The sequence below is a fragment of the Rutidosis leptorrhynchoides genome, unplaced genomic scaffold, assembly GCF_046630445.1.
Source record: "Rutidosis leptorrhynchoides isolate AG116_Rl617_1_P2 unplaced genomic scaffold, CSIRO_AGI_Rlap_v1 contig380, whole genome shotgun sequence".
NCBI lineage: Eukaryota > Viridiplantae > Streptophyta > Magnoliopsida > Asterales > Asteraceae > Rutidosis > Rutidosis leptorrhynchoides.
The window spans coordinates 1-16,396 of NW_027266618.1; the positions used below are offsets into that span (position 1 = coordinate 1).

Here is a 16,396-nt window from a genome sequence, read left to right on the forward strand (position 1 = left end):
TAATTTATCGAATATTAATTTAAAGAATTTCTACTGTATATGTCATTTTTATGTGGCGTCAATTTATGAAAAGTGTAAAACTAACAGACTATACGTACTAATTAAATCTTTATCTACAACAGATACTCCCTAGCTAGATTATTCTTATTTACAGTAATATATTTTTATTTTATTTTTGAAATTTACGATAATACTATTTATATTTTAAAGTAGATATAAATTTTTTAATATAATTTATATATAAAAATTTATATTTTTTTTTAAACGGAAGAAATATATATATATATATATGTGCGCGCGAAAACCCTCGTCACAAAAAAGTATGTGTGAAAACTAAATTTAACGCAAGATATAAATGGTTAAAAGGAAGCATGCATAAATCAATTCAGCCAATCACATCCGTCCATTCAGTAGTAGGAATTGATGCGCTCAGGCTTTTTACATTAACAAATCATATCATCAATCGGCAAGGTACGCATTGATAAAATCTACTGTGAATAAATTAAGAACATTTTATTCAGTAGTAGGAAGCTCCAAACCACGTTTTAAAACTATAGTGCCATTTAAGTAAATATACTAAAAAGGAAAAAACATTTTATTTACTCCTATTTAATTAAACTTTTGCATTGTTACTTTAGATCAGTGAATGGAAACAAAAGGAGCACATGTATCGAAAGAGATTATGAGAAAAGGACGATCTCGTGTGAGGTCAGCCGGAGGTCACTCCGGCCGCCCGCGCTTTTCCTCCTCTCCATACATGCTTCGGACAGAGCGCCCCCTCTTATTTTGCTTTAAATCTTTTTTATTTTTTCCTTCTTTTTTTATGGCGTTATTAAGTATTTTGCTTAAAAATCATTTTATTAGTGTAAACTTTATTCAACTTTTTTTTCTTTTATGATTAACGGGGGGTTTTTATTGCTACTCGTTTCCGATTACAAAACGAATACCGAATAATCGATCTAACTCATTAATTTTATGATTCACGGTAATGAGCTACAAAATTACAACTTTTCGAAACATATAAAAAAACAAAAGTTAAAATTTGCAGCTAATATTTTAATTCTACAAATTACATTCCCATAAAATAAATAACTCAAGTCTTCACTGTTGATGTCGTTGATGACCATGAGAGAATCCCATTCGAATATAATTTGGATAATCGAGCTATGTCATTAGTTTATTCTCTCTAATTATATTTAAGGATCCAACGGTATATCAATATATAGTCTTATGAACAACGCCCGATATATGACATTGACAAACCATGGAAATGATACCCTGTAGGTAGGTGTACCCTATCATCAATAAATGTTGTTTAGCGAGGTTTTTCGGGTAGTAGACTTCTGTAGCAAGCAGTAATTGCATAAATAAACCATATTAAATTTATTAAATCCCTACGTGGCAGATTTGGACATGTCTTTTATCTCCAGTCTAATCATATCAATCTGAAGGTTTTTTTTTACAATACTTTTTTCAAACACAAGAAATTTTATTTGCCTTTAAATACTTTATCAGCTATTTTTCTCTTTTTCCTTCCAAAGTAGAAGACATTTTATTGATAATTCTTTTTTCTTTTAAATCCGTTAAAGAAAAAAATTAAACAAGATGTGATCGATGGATGGATCTTTCTAGTGATCACGAAGAGATGGTGAATACAAGCAGAGAGGAGAGATCCATTTCCAATTTTAAATGCCACGTCAGTTTTCTTTAATATTTTTTAGGTTGAATTAACATCCCGCTAAGTTTTATTCGATTCCGTTTAGGTTGAAACTTCACTGTTGTCCGTTCGAACATTTTTATGGAATGAAAGCTGGCTTATGCTATTTATAAAAAATAAAAATAAATAAAAACTTAACTTTCCACTAAGAGCTACTTTTCACGTTTTTAATTAATTGTCACATTTCTTAAAAAACGTGACAATTAATTCGTGACAATTAATTAGGGATGAATGTAGTATGTGATAAAAATGTGACGGTAGAGACCGGACAGATCTAAAGTTCAAGGGCTCATTTAGCTCACGTGATAAGATCCACATGATAAGAAATATGATAAGGACTAGGTTAAATTTATTCTATCCTGCATTTGGATTCAACAGGATAAGAGAATTGGATAACTTTATTTTATCCAACTGAACGTTTGGTTCAACGGATTCGGGAACCGGATAAAGTGCAGTTTACTTATATGCCCTTATTTATATTCCTAACAACTAAACAGTGCAATATTCCCATGTTAAAAACTTTTGAAAGTCTAGTCTGATTTTTATTCATCATGTATGACCTGAAGCCGATTATTGAGCAACATGTTAAAAAAAACCGTCCCGAAACACAATTTATTTAGCATTAATTTTGATATATCAAACCAAATATGTTTATAACAAATGTAATCGAGACATCAAATTCAAATTGCAAGTTAAAATGCTACAATCATCCATAACAAGATCGTAGATAAAAATTACAAATATAAAATTCAAGTTTCAAATAACCACATCAAAAACTAATTTGACGCTCTGCTTTACAATCTATTCGCGAGCCATTTATTGTACATTTGCTCAATGAATTGGCAATACTCTTGACATCAGGAATCATAGCGATAATATTGTTGAGCTTGTTGATTGCAGACCCAACACCCTGTGTTAGAAATCAGTAATGTATTAGAAACAACAAAGCTCTTTAGCCTAGTAATCATGTTAAGTCTACAAATTAAACTTTTTTCCTAGCTTGATAACCCTAGAGATACTAAAGTAAAGACTAACGTACCACTCCGGCAGCTCTTGCTGTAATTGCCATCGGAGTTGCAACTGAACTTAGCCCTGATGAGCTGTAACAATGAGGACTATGTGGACAAAAAACACAGTTTAAATCCAACCTGAAACTTGCAAATAGTAAATATTAAATACAAGTGAATAGCTTTGACAGAGATACTACAATGGACAGTCGAACTAATTTTAATAACTTCAAGCGGCTGATAGAAGTCAACTACCCAATTTTTCAGTCAGCAAAACTCTTAGCCACCATGTAACATGGACTCAATGGCTCTAACTTATAATATACTTGCATAATGAAATATCTTTCATCAATCATAACACAAAACCCCACATCTAGAGTTTGACATTTTCAACAAAAAAAGGGGTTATAAAGAATCTTGTGACTAATATATTGAGTGTGTTTAATTTCATTTTCATTATATACACATAGACATATGTTGAGCAAACAACATTATATTTATTAAATAATAATCTCTTCTCTACGGACATATCCAGGGACCGAGCCAGCGTCTTTTTATAAGGAGTGCCAAGTGCATATATATTTAAGAATTTGAGTAAAAGGCTAAAAAATATTTAAACAGGGACCAAGTCCATTATATGAAATAGGGGCCTATTAACAAATTTTCTTAAATTTAAGGGTGCCAAATTTTTTTTATGGGAGCCTTCGGAGTACAAGTGGCTACTTCCCTAGACATATCAGTAACAAACGAGCCAACGAGCCCTAGTTGATTGGGTTCATGAATCAAAATCAAGTAATCATTCCATTTACAAATATTAGCAATTAATAGAGATTAAAAACTTTAATCAACAAAGATCTGAGTGATGAGACGAAAGAGATGGTTAAAATATATAAAATCGAATTCAAGTCAGGTTCATTTTTGATCCAAATTCAACATCTATGTAAAATGTAATTCAAAATTAAAACCCCTAATTTGTAAACCTAATCAATTTCAATGAGGAACCCGAAAACTAGAAGACTAACCCTAACCACAACAAGTAAGAAAATTAGAAGAATTACAAATCCAATCTAAAATCCTAACCACAGAAATTAATTGAAGAAGATTGGTTTGATCAATTTCAGAGGAGATGAGAGGTTAAAGTGGATGACTAACCTGGTGACTTACAACGATGACGGCATAGACGGCGGTGGAGGGCGACAGTATGGATGGGCGAGCGACGATTTGAAGAGAAGAGATCTGAGAGGATCGATTTCACGATAAAGAAAGAAAAAGGGCATACTTGGAAAAGGAAGGGGAAAAAATCTAGACGCGTATCCAACCAAGACAGGATAAGCTAAGCAGACCTCTCCTCCTCTTCTAAGCTAATGAGACATTGACAGGATAGTGACCGGATTGGACAAACTTATCATGCGCACCAAACGTAGGATAAAATTTTAATCAGATTATTTTATCTAATCCTTTCTCTTATCCATTGAACCAAACGAGCCCTAAGTTTCTAGGTGAATGAAAAGTGCAGTTTCGGCTAACATTTTCAAACTTCAGGGACCTAACGTGTCACTATGGCAAATAAGAAAACCTAAAATGAAATCGGAGTGGACTATTTACGGCCCAAAAAGCCATTGCGTGATAACCCAATTCTTTTTATAAACGCAACAACAGCTGGACTGTGTGGGCCGATTATTTTGTACTATTTATTGAACTACAGATCGAATTAACCTTTCAAAAACCCAGTTTAAAAATTTAGGCCCAAGATAAATAATCATCGTATCAAAATATACGATATGTAATATTTGCAAGTTTATCTAAATAGATATATATAATTTTCGTTTCAAAATACCTGATATTAACATCATATATTTTGAAACGGAAAAATATTTATTAAAATTTATTGATTGTATTTATATGTACATAATTTGCTGGTATAAAAGGAATTATCCTCCACAATTTTTAATTGTTTAGGAGGGAGTATAAATCAATTTTAATCAATTTTCTCTGAAGATCAAATTTTAATCTACACGATATTTTCTTCAGGTGGAATTTTTGTGTGCATATTGTGTAACACATCATCATTTACATATGAAAATTATATATCGACATGTGAAATTTTAGAGACCCATATAATATAAAATTTCTATTTCGTTCTTTTCTCTGGAGGGTTCACAATCCTCATCTAGAATAATAATAATAAATAATGTAATTAATTTTTTTATGAGTCTTAAAAAATTCATAAATTAATATGTGATTTGTATGTGTAAGTGATGATGCAATACACAACAACATGTACATAAAATTTCTCTCAGAGTTTTTTATATTTATTCTAGACGAAGGAGTATGGACAGAATTTTTCCATTAAAAATAAGTGTGGAGACGATGAGATCGGTTGGTGGATTTTCCTTCCTTTTGCCGCATGATCCAAAGAGTGGCATTATCTTTTCTAGTTTTGTCTGGCTTGTTTGTTTTCAATACATTTGTCTTATAGAACCTACAGCATCGATCGATTTACTTTTTAAAGTCCAACGTTACATAAAATATTTTCTCCGTCCCAAATTAGATGTTAATATAAACATAATTTTTTATCTTAAATTAGATACAAATTTTGACAAATTTGAGGAATATTAATTATGTTTTTCCATTATGCTCTCGCTACTTTCACCCTCATATATTCTCCCTCACTAACTTTATCATCTTCACCTATATATCATGAAAATTTTTAATCTATACAATCACAATTATATTAGAAAATGAACTAAAAAACATGTTTTATTAATTTGTGTGAAATCTCCTAAATTAGTATCTAATTTGGGACGGAGGGAGTATTATATAAAAGCAACGATAGCACGCATGAAATTCGTGCAAGCTCCATTGTCATGTACGTACCTATACTATATACAACAACAATGAAGCCAGAGATTTATAAAAGCTTGTCTCTATATTTTTAAGTTTTTCTTTTCATATAGTATTAGAACAAAATTTCTTCTCATATACTCTGAAACTTGTATCTCCCCTCCAAATTCCGTCACTCTAAGTATTTTCGGATAAATGTCATGTCTACATTTTTGTGTGGCGTGAACAAAATGTCATGTCGTATTGTCTATTACCTCCATCCCAAAATAGATGTAAAGTTTTATATGTAAATTTGTATGTAAAATTTTGCATCTATTTTGTGACGGAAAGAGTATGTATTAGTAAGAGATAAGACCGTACAATATTGTCTATCATAGAAAATATAATTTTCTCCGGCTGCTCAAACTTGTCTTACATAGAAATGGGGGTTTAGGTGATGTTCTTTAACAAAGGAAAGTGGCCAAAAAAAGATTCCAGAGTTTGTTTGCCTTTTAATCCATATATATTGGGAGTACTATGGTATAGTATCATTTACTACGTAGTAGTTATTAGCAGACAGAAGAAAGAACAAGAAGTGAGTCACCTGAACTTGTCTTGTACTAAACCACAGGGAATCAAATCAAAAGACCCAAAATGGGTCCCAATCACAGGTATAAATGTCAGCTCAAATTGGTCAAAGTTTGATTATACATTACACACTCTCTTCTTCACTTTATATATCACAACAAAAGGGTCTGCCTGTTCTCGTCTATTGATCAAGTTCAAGGTAAAAAGTTTCACTCTTTCGTTCTCCAATCATTATAAAAGAATGAATTTTGTATAGATTCTTCTGCCTATCCATTTTACTGAACTCCATTTTTGTTTCTTATTTGAAGTGGAAAGGGCTGCAATGGAGGCAGATAGTACTGGCAGTGAATTCAAAGCTCATGTTTTCTCTTCATCAACAGAGGTGAAAACACAAAACCCCATTTTTATCTGTCACGTGATCCGTTTGATGAATAGCTCACGGATGTGTAATTGAGTTTGAATTCGATTGATAAACTTTTATGATTAGCTCAAGGATGTTTTGGATCAGTTTTAAGCTTTTGATCAGTAATTTGACCCTGTTAGCTGTGTAGAAGAATAATTTACTTTCAGTTATTATGCTTGGAAAAGAAAGAAACAGATAATTGCAAATGACAATGGGACTATTTAGGAATTTGATCATGCTTGGGGAGAAATAGTTTGTTCTGTTTGAGTTCGAGTTTGAGTTTGAGATGTTGAATCTATTTATTGGTGTGATGAAATTTGCTTCATTCTTTGGTCTCAATCAGCTTCTCGGAAAGTTGCAAAATAAATGGAGTTCGGTGAAGAAGCCTTATCCAGCTATGTATTCCAGCATATTTGATGGAATTGTACTTGATCCAGCTATGATGGTGATTCCCATAGATGATCACATGGTTCATCGTGGACATGGTGTGTTTGACACAGCTCTCATTTTAGATGGGTATGCATTTGACATTACTAACTGTTTCCTTTCCTTTCATTTCACTACTCTAGTGTTGAAGTTAAACGTTTTCTCGCAGCTATATATATGAGTTGGACGTCCATTTAGACCGATTTCTGAGATCAGCATCAGCTGCAAAGGTCAACTCTCCGTTCCCTAAATCAAAACTCCGAAGCATTATCGTGCAGACGGCAGCTGCGTCCGAATGCAGGAAAGGAACTCTAAGATATTGGTTGACGGCAGGGCCAGGGGATTTCCTGCTCTCACCAGCAGGCTGCCCAACACCTGCATTTTATGCGGTGGTTATCGAAGAGGAGTTCTCGCAGTGCAAAGAAGGAGTCAGAGTGATAACAGCCACCATCCCTATGAAGCCACCTTCTTTTGCCACGATGAAGAATGTGAATTACCTCCCCAACGTGCTAACGAAAATGGAAGCCGAAGAGAAAGGAGCGTTTGGTTCTATCTGGATCGACGACGAAGGCTATATTGCTGAGGGCCCAAATGTGAACGTCGCATTCATAACCAAAGAGAATGAGCTTATTCTTCCTGTATTTGATAAAATCCTGAGTGGATGTACCGCAAAGAGGCTACTTCAACTAGCACCAAAGCTGGTTCAACTTGGACGATTGAAGAGTGTCAAAACTGGCAATCTCAGTGTGGAGGAAGGCAAAAATGCAGCTGAAATGATGTATGTTGGAAGCACACTTCCGATACTGCCTATCATCGAGTGGGATGGGAAACCTATTGGCGACGGTATGTAATTAACAACTATACAACTATACATACATATTCGGTATTCCACTATATGATAATGAATTATGCAAGTTATAATGGAATTATTATTGACATGATCACAGGGAAGGTGGGAGAACTTACAATGGCGCTCTCCGATCTGCTTTGGGATGACATGGTAGCTGGACTGACAGGATACCAGTCCCTTATGCCTAGCCACGTGGCTTCATCTTTCTGCATTTCCAATATTGCAATGGTCCTAGTATTGTTCTTCTGTTGTTTTCTCTGCTGTCATCGTGTGCTTTTTCCCATTTTCATAACAGTCATAAATAAAAAAAAAAAAAAAAAAAAACATTTAAAGAAAGAAGCTTGCTTCTCCTTCGTTCCGAAAAATAATACTACTCTTTATCTAGGACTAGGAGATGGTCTCTACTCAGCGGCCTCACATTTCTTGAACTTGGAATTAGCCGTATAGCCATAATTTTACAGAGTTGTAGCCTTGTTCAGTTAGTTACTACTATTTACAAATGAAGCAATTCTCAAAACATGTATTTTGAGATATTGATAACGAGTTGTACGTTTATTTTGTAGCCTTGTTTACATCTTACATCTCTTCCGACTTGTACTTATGTTCCGAGTTGTAGCCTTGTTTACATCTTACATCTCTTCCGACTTGTACTTGTGTTCCTAGTTGTACCCTTTTTAAAACAAATAACCTCCTCCGGGCTCCGACTTGTAATCGTAAAATATTATGTTTGGATTTAAGAGTCCCTAAACTTTCCATAGACTTTCAACTGGCTCTCGTAACTATATTTTCAAACACATTGACCCCTTAAACTTTAGGGTCGTCAGCATATCTGATTACCGGAACCTCCACAATCCCACCAGTTACTCTCTCCTTCACAACCACCAATTAACCATCTGCCTCGCTTCAATTTCCACAACATTCCTTTTCTCGTGGTCTTTTCCTTCTTGTCAAGCCCACAGAAAATCGATCCCACCTTATTTTTAGGGGTTGCTGAGATCGAATTTTGAAATATGAAGGACCAACTAGTAACTACTGAGTTCGGCTGAATTGGTAAAAATTCGGGTAAAGTCCGAACCCGAAATGGTCAGATGGAGCGTCACTCATCCCATCGAAACAGACAATAGCAAAATGAATTGCTTTATAAACACTGGACTGAACAAATTCTTCACACACACACTCAGCTCTCACTCAAAACCTTCCCCAAAGTCCTAAACTGATATAGGGTAAGGCGTTTGCTTTAATTTTTTTATCAATGGCGACAACAGAAGGACGAACTCAGGACAACGTATCGAAGCCGAATCAACAACCATCGGGACTGAGGAAGCCGGTCTTCGTTAAAGTGGAGCAGCTGAAACCTGGCACCGGTGGACACACCTTGACTGTTAAGGTCGTTTCATCCACCACCGTCGTCCAGAAATCTCGATCGGTCGCTCACAACCTCCGCGCCACTAAGATCGCCGAGTGCGTCGTCGGCGACGACACTGGTTGCATCATTTTCACCGCTCGTAACGATCAAGGTGTGTATATAACTCACTTGTCTTATGGAATACGTTTTACGCTTTTGTTTAGTGTCTTTATGTGGCATTCATACGCAAATTTATCGAGTTGTGTGTTTGATGTTATGTGTATTTTTGGTTCGTTGGCATATCTATTTTTTTTGGCATATCTATTGATCATGGTTGTTCTATTGAACACAAGTTTTGTAATCTAGTTCCGAAGGTTTTGGTGTAACCTCTATGTATTAATCACCGCGTGCTTGTTGGTTTCAAAAATTTGGCTGTTTCCTTCAACTTTAGGTGAATGGGAGAGCAAAAGGCAAGATATGTGTTCATATTGGTTATGCTGCTTGGACTATTGCACACAAGTTTTGTATTAACATCTAGTTTGGAAGGTTTCGGTGTAATTATACTTGTTCATCACACCTGTTTGGTGTAAATTTTCTTTCAGACACTTGGTTTATGTGTGCCAACAAGACACTGCTGTTGTTCTGGTATGGAACATGTGTGATAAAATTTGATTGGATGTGTCTATTGTCTTGATTCCCTGACGATGAAATAAAAATAGGGGCTGTGCAAAAAGAATGATCTCCAATTTATCTAAAGTTGAGTAAGATATTGGTTATATAACCGGTGAATTTTTGTCGCTCGAGCATAGAGTCTAAGTGTTCTTACTATTGTCACATCATTAAATTGTTAGTCTTAGTGATTTATGCTGCCCTTCTTGTTTCCTTATTCTGTTACTAGAATTCGAGCATCTTTACTTTCATTTTAGTACATGTGTATAACTTGTGTTTGGCTTGCATTCCTCTTTGGTTTATGAAGGCCTGTGTTACAGTTACTCATTGAGCTTCTTGTCTACTGTCCAATCAGTAACAGTTTCAAAAACAACTATTTCATTGTTCTTATTCCTAAAAGCTCCTGGCTTTTTGTGTCTTGCATATCTAGTTTGCAATCTTTTCTATCTTCAAGAACTTGGAAACCAAAATTTATGTATATCATCTATAAGTCCTGTTCTGTATATGTAGGTATCATCCTTTTATTCATTTAACTTGATTTTTTTTTCTTTTGGTCTCAGTTGATTTGATGAAGGAAGGAGCAACCGTAATCCTCCGTAATGCGAAGATTGACATGTTTAAGGGTTCCATGAGGTTAGCAGTGGACAAATGGGGTCGTGTTGAAGTCACTGAGCCTGCCGATTTCGTTGTCAAGGAAGATAACAATCTCTCTCTCGTTGAGTATGAGCTGGTAACCGTCCCAGAACAGTAGATTGTTCTCTTCTCTCTCAATAACCAATATATATATATATATATATATATATAAGAAGCTTGGAATTCCCTGAACCTTGTTGGCTAAGGCTTTATAATACGAACTCCCGGTAATGTGCTGCTGATGTAGTTGTCTTCTCTCATAATTAAGGTTGAAACCAAAAACAGTATATTATGGTTCGTTTTACGATGACTACTGCAATGAATTAATTTAGGTTTCCCGGAAACACTTTTGAACCCTGCGTAGGGAAGAAATGTAAACATACGCTTTGATGAAATGTTTCTTAATTAAGGCTTAATTTAACTGTAATGGTGCTGTTTCGTTTTCTTTTGACTTTTTATTCGTCGTTAATTAGTTTGCATTCATTATTGCGCTTCGCGCCCGAATCAAATTTCTTCTGGGGTTCGATTGCGTGTGGAGAATTTCATTTATTTCTCTTTGATGTTCTAAATTACACTACTTCCGTATCAAATTGGACGATATTTTGTACTTCTGTGTCCACTTAAGTGGACATGTGTCTTAAGTGACATGTGTCTAGCAAAGTATATGGAGGGAGTAATGGAATAGTCCTAATTGTAATCATAAACTTCATTCGTAGTCAACTGTAAACACATCAAAATAGAACCCACGTCACATTTCTCAATGTCACGGCTCCATCCTAACAATATTTCTGACGTTTAGAGGATTTGCATTCACTACTCGTCCGTAACTAGGACATTATATATCTATCGAAGAATAATATTATTGTTAGCCTAATTCTCGAATTTTAATAAATACTAGACAAATATGTACGATGTAATGTTGTAATTAATTAGGATTAGTCAAAGGAAGATGATAGGTTGAGATGTTATGATCCATTTTTCACCAAACAAAAAATAGCTTTTGGTAGCGAAATCAACTCTTCGGTGCATATGGAGAGAGTGTGAGAGATGATTAGGATCGAGCTTGCCAGAGTACTCTGGTCGACAGAGATAGAGAGAGTTAAAAGAGTTTTAATAATTGAAATTGCAAGAAGAGAACCATGGCAAATTGCAGGCCATTAGGGTTCTTAATTGCATTGCCATTTGCACTTGTTTTCTTTGATTCTCTCACTCATCGGCGTCATTATTTGGATTGTTGGGTAAGCTTTTAATTAGTTGATTTCGACGATATATTTTTAACATATTCCAATCAATTTTAATTATCGTATAAGTATATATTAATCTCATTTTCCATGCATGCATAAAATTAATAATATATGCAGGAGCGTTTTGAGTTGTTTGTGTCCTTGTTGCATATGTGTGCCGGTGATAGCAAACTGGGGCGCTGGAGCTTGTCAAGATTCCAATTAAAATAATCGAATGGTTCATCAGTACGATACCTTGCTAGCTATATAGCTACCAGAGATGACGGTCAAATAGATTTTTTTTTTCTTTTTTTCTTTTTCCTTTTTGGTTTATATTTTCCAGTGCAAATTTCTTAGAACTTTTGTATATGATAAAACGAGAATTAGGCTGTTGTTTCGATTAATTTATTTATCGATTAGTTTGTTTATTAGTAGCTTTCAAGACGTTGCTTATCGTTACTCCCTCCATCCACTTTTATCAATTCGCTATGATAATAAGGGATAAATTATCAATTATATAACTATGAAGGATTGTTTCAGTATAATTAGTTAAACATAATGGACCAATATATAATTTGGCCTTTTTTTCTTTTTATGTACGCAATATTTCAGTATCACCACAAATTGTAACATATAGTACTAGAACATTTATAAGACTTTGAGTTTGACCCTAGAAAAACAAAAATATGGCGGCGATAGTACTATGGCAGCTCTAGTTATAAAGAATTTGACTTATTGACCTGACCTGATCAAGGCCTACGTCTTCTGATTGGATTAAATTCTTCTTGGCCACTTTTAATATGAAAAAGCATATTGCAATGCCTTACGTTGACGACTATTTCATAATTATTATGGCACAAAGATAATTGGTTGCGGGACTAGGGATGTCAATCATGTCAAAACGATTTATGATAACATATCAGATTGTATAGAGATAGAAATACAAGTTTAATTGGTTGGATAGATTTAGAAAATGAGCAAGATCCATCGTGAAGATTTAGACTTGTTTATAAATGTGAAAAATAAAAAGGTAGTAATTAAATAAAATTTGAGTTTATTATGATTATCGTATGGAGAAATTTTTGAATAGAAATTTTTTATCATATCATCATTTAAATATATAAATGATAATTGGACATGTATAAATTTTGATGACTCATTAATTTTATATGTAGAAAAAATAAACAATTGATTATATTTTATTCAATATTGAAACAAAATCTCTATTTTTATCCCCTTATTTATGGAATCATAATCATCCATCTCATTCAAAATAATTCTTGATCAGTTTTCTTAAAAAGATGGGATTCTGATGAGAAATCATATCTAATAGAAAGAAAACAATAATAATTAAGCATATTATTACAAATTATTTAACACTCAATAGTTTACGTACACTAATCCAGATAGGAGATTTCATTAAAAAACAATGTTAAATCAAGGTACAATATGGATTCAATTGGCAGATGAGTTGGATTTACTAGTTTTATACTTTTATGAATTTCTCAGGATTGATCAAATAATCAATACTTGAATTTGCGGGTGATGATGCAAAGGAAAAAAGACAGAAAAATTGAGAATATTGAATCTTTAATGGTTTAGATTTGAGAGATAACGATACATGATTAGAGAGATAGAGGAAGGAAGAAGATGTAATCACCGAAAATATGGGAGGAGTGAGAGAGCATTAATGATATATTTAATTAGAAAATGAGATAAATTTAGCATGCCAAAATAATATTTTACATCGCGTTATCAAAATTACACATGTACAATTATTTTACATATTTAAATGATAATGTGGTGGAAAGTTACCATCCAAGAATCTCTTTAATGTATGAGGATATAAATAAATGTTATTCTATCCGTTTATTAATACATTTCTTTTTTTGAATTTTTCATTTTATCTCAAAATATATTATTTTTATGTTTTATAATTTAGATAAAAATATATTAATTTTTTTTTTATCCTATTCTTATTAATAGCTTAAAAATTATGTATTGACTGACGGAAAAAATATTTAATAATTACTATCGTTATAGATTTTATCATTCAAATTATTTCTATAACACGGTTAAAATTAACAACTATGATATTAATCCAGAAAATGACATATATATTTTTTAAAAGTTTACAAAATGGCATATTTATCCTCGTAGATTAATAAATAAAAAATTTATGAGGTGAAAATTTTTCATTTTCATTTGTGATACTATGTTTTTATTTTAGAACAGTTCACGAACAGATATTATCTGCGCATAGATCCGAGCCAAGTGGAACATGCATTTTCTGGGTCAAAATTTTTTTAACCCCACCGCGATTTTGGTGATTATCGTGTTGGTGATTATCATGGCGAGCTCGGTCGAACCGATCAATCTAAGCCTAGACAAATAGGTCGTTTTTTCAGCTATATTCTAAGCTATCCTAATTTTATAATATATTGACAACAATTTAAAAGCATACTGCACTAAAAATCTAGAATAAGAATTAATTAAAGATTAGAAACTAGTTAATGTATCATGTATGTTTTTTTTTTTTTTTCTTTTTTTTCATAATCGAGTGTTCAAAGTTATAATCAACACATGCATTGTATCCCAACTGCGAACAATCATACGAAATTATCAATTAATGATTGTAATATATATATATATATATAGAAAGAGACATTAGTTAATTTAATTAATAGGGTTATCCTAATTATTAAAGGAAGTACATTGAATCTCTATGCAGTACCAAAAATAGTGATCTCAAAAAGTGTTAAAAGCTAAAACTTCGAAGTTGCTACTGTTCTGAAATCGTTTTTTCTTTATTTCATTTATACTTATATATACTTATATAATAAGTACATATATATTTATTTATCGAGTCATCATGACGTCCATTCACAGTCTTACTTAATTAAATCTTAATCATAATTAAATCAAACTCGGATTGATTAAAGGTTCATGAACTAAAATCATCAAGACGTACGTCAATGGTGGGGAGAGTATGTAGTCTCTCCAAACGACACAGTTTTGATACGTACAACAAAAATAATTCGAAAATAAATTTTCCACCTTCTAAGAACTAGCAAACTGACCCCCTCGACCCTCGACGTTAAAGCTTGCTATGTTTTAAATAATCGTATTGTTCTCGCGAATATATATAGTATTGAATGACTTTTGATATTAGTGGAATAAAAAGTGTATATACATATATACATGATACAAAAACAAGGGAAAAATAGTAATTAATAATATAATAAATAAATACATAAATTTTACCTTTTATTGGATGGCTTTGTAGCCGAACATGGCTTCCGTAATTTTGATACTTCTAATCGTAAGTAATTTGTCCCGATGGTCTAAGTATGGATGATATTTTCGATAACACTTATAGTTTTTATTTAATTTGGCCTATTAGAGTTATTATCCGAAAATTTTTCTGAATTGACATGACGAGACTTGGCCACATAAAAAAAATGACAAATAAAAAATAACATCGAATTGAAAATTTGAATTCGCAATTATTATTCTAGAGAAGTGAAGTATAATATTCTTATTTTAAAAATAAAAAATCCAATACACATGCAATTTCAAAGAAAACGAAATTCGGTCCAATAAAACGCCGCTACCATGTGGTAGGGCTTACCGATTGAGGAGTTTCTAAAATGCATGCAATGTAGTGCATGATTTGGTACGTACTTTCTTCTTTAAAGGGAAAGAAAATGACTCTCAGGTTTGTTTGTTTGTTTTTTCAGTCCCCTGAGTTGGAATTGATTCGAATCTTCATTCAATTAATTCAATCTTGTGGTTCAATTTCTCATTCAAACACTTCGTCGTGTTTTGCCGGCGCTGCCTTAGCATTAACTAAAAACTTCTTAATCACATTTAATTTGTTGGTCACCTCTTTTTTTTACATGGTTAATACAATAATCTATTCACTCAAAGTCAGCTCTCACATGAATCTAACGTATGATCTTCCATAAAATGAAATGTCTTAATCATTGAGTCACGTTCTAGTTGACGTTGGTTGCCTCTTTAACTCTCTAACTTTGAATTGATTTAATTTTTGATAATCATTCTGGCATCATGGTTTCATTAGTAAAGTAAAATAAAATGGATATTTAAGTTTTCAGATACTCACTGATATATGATGCTACTAGCATTAATTCTCTCCAAAATGTCCCTACTTAAATTTAGGTTTGGAGCGGGATTGAAATCAAACTCCAAACTGAAAATAAAGTTTTGATCACATTCAAAATGGTCAAACTTATTTTTTGACCGCCTACGCATCATTTTGTTCAACCTTGAATTGACTGGTTCGAAAATGGACTTAATTTTATCATCTTTAGATTAAAAGGAAAAACACTATATTCTTTGTTTTTTAGGGACCCAAACGAAATATCAAAACTTTATCATGCCACGCAAGCACTAATAACAACTTTAACGGCTTGAACCCATTTACTAGATGTTAGTTAATTTGCTACTCCCTCCATCTGAGGATGATGTTTTTTTTTTTTTTTTTAATTTAATTTTAAAATATATAATTTTTATGTTTAATTTAAATTAAAATATGTTAAATTTATTTTTTTGTGTTAATTATTTTAAAAATATGTATTGAAAGATGAAAGAAATAATAGTTTAAGGGTCGCGATGCAAGTATTACTCTTTTCGTAATATAATGTATGATATTTTATAAATTTTTAGTTCATTTTATATATATTTAATGA

The 16,396-nt window shown here is 32.8% G+C and overlaps 1 protein-coding gene and 1 pseudogene across 1 annotated transcript; both read left to right on the forward strand.

The window, feature by feature from the left end:
• The first annotated feature begins 6,460 nt into the window (after window positions 1-6,460).
• On the forward strand, window positions 6,461-8,002 carry LOC139883299 (D-amino-acid transaminase, chloroplastic-like; annotated as a pseudogene).
• A 1,064-nt stretch (window positions 8,003-9,066) lies between these two features.
• On the forward strand, window positions 9,067-10,579 carry LOC139883300 (uncharacterized protein At4g28440-like). Its single transcript, XM_071867494.1, has 2 exons — window positions 9,067-9,331; window positions 10,389-10,579. Exons 1-2 carry the CDS (start codon window positions 9,067-9,069, stop codon window positions 10,577-10,579), a joined length of 456 nt encoding a protein of 151 aa, XP_071723595.1.
• Window positions 10,580-16,396: the final 5,817 nt, after the last annotated feature.

What these genes read in the sequence shown, in the direction of transcription:
- LOC139883300 (XM_071867494.1), top strand. Translation starts at nt 9,067, where the DNA reads ATGGCGACAACAGAAGGACGAACTCAGGACAACGTATCGAAGCCGAAT. An exon ending in CACCGCTCGTAACGATCAAG is followed by an intron (nt 9,332 to 10,388) that starts GTGTGTATATAA and finishes TTTTGGTCTCAG; the next exon opens with TTGATTTGATGAAGGAAGGA.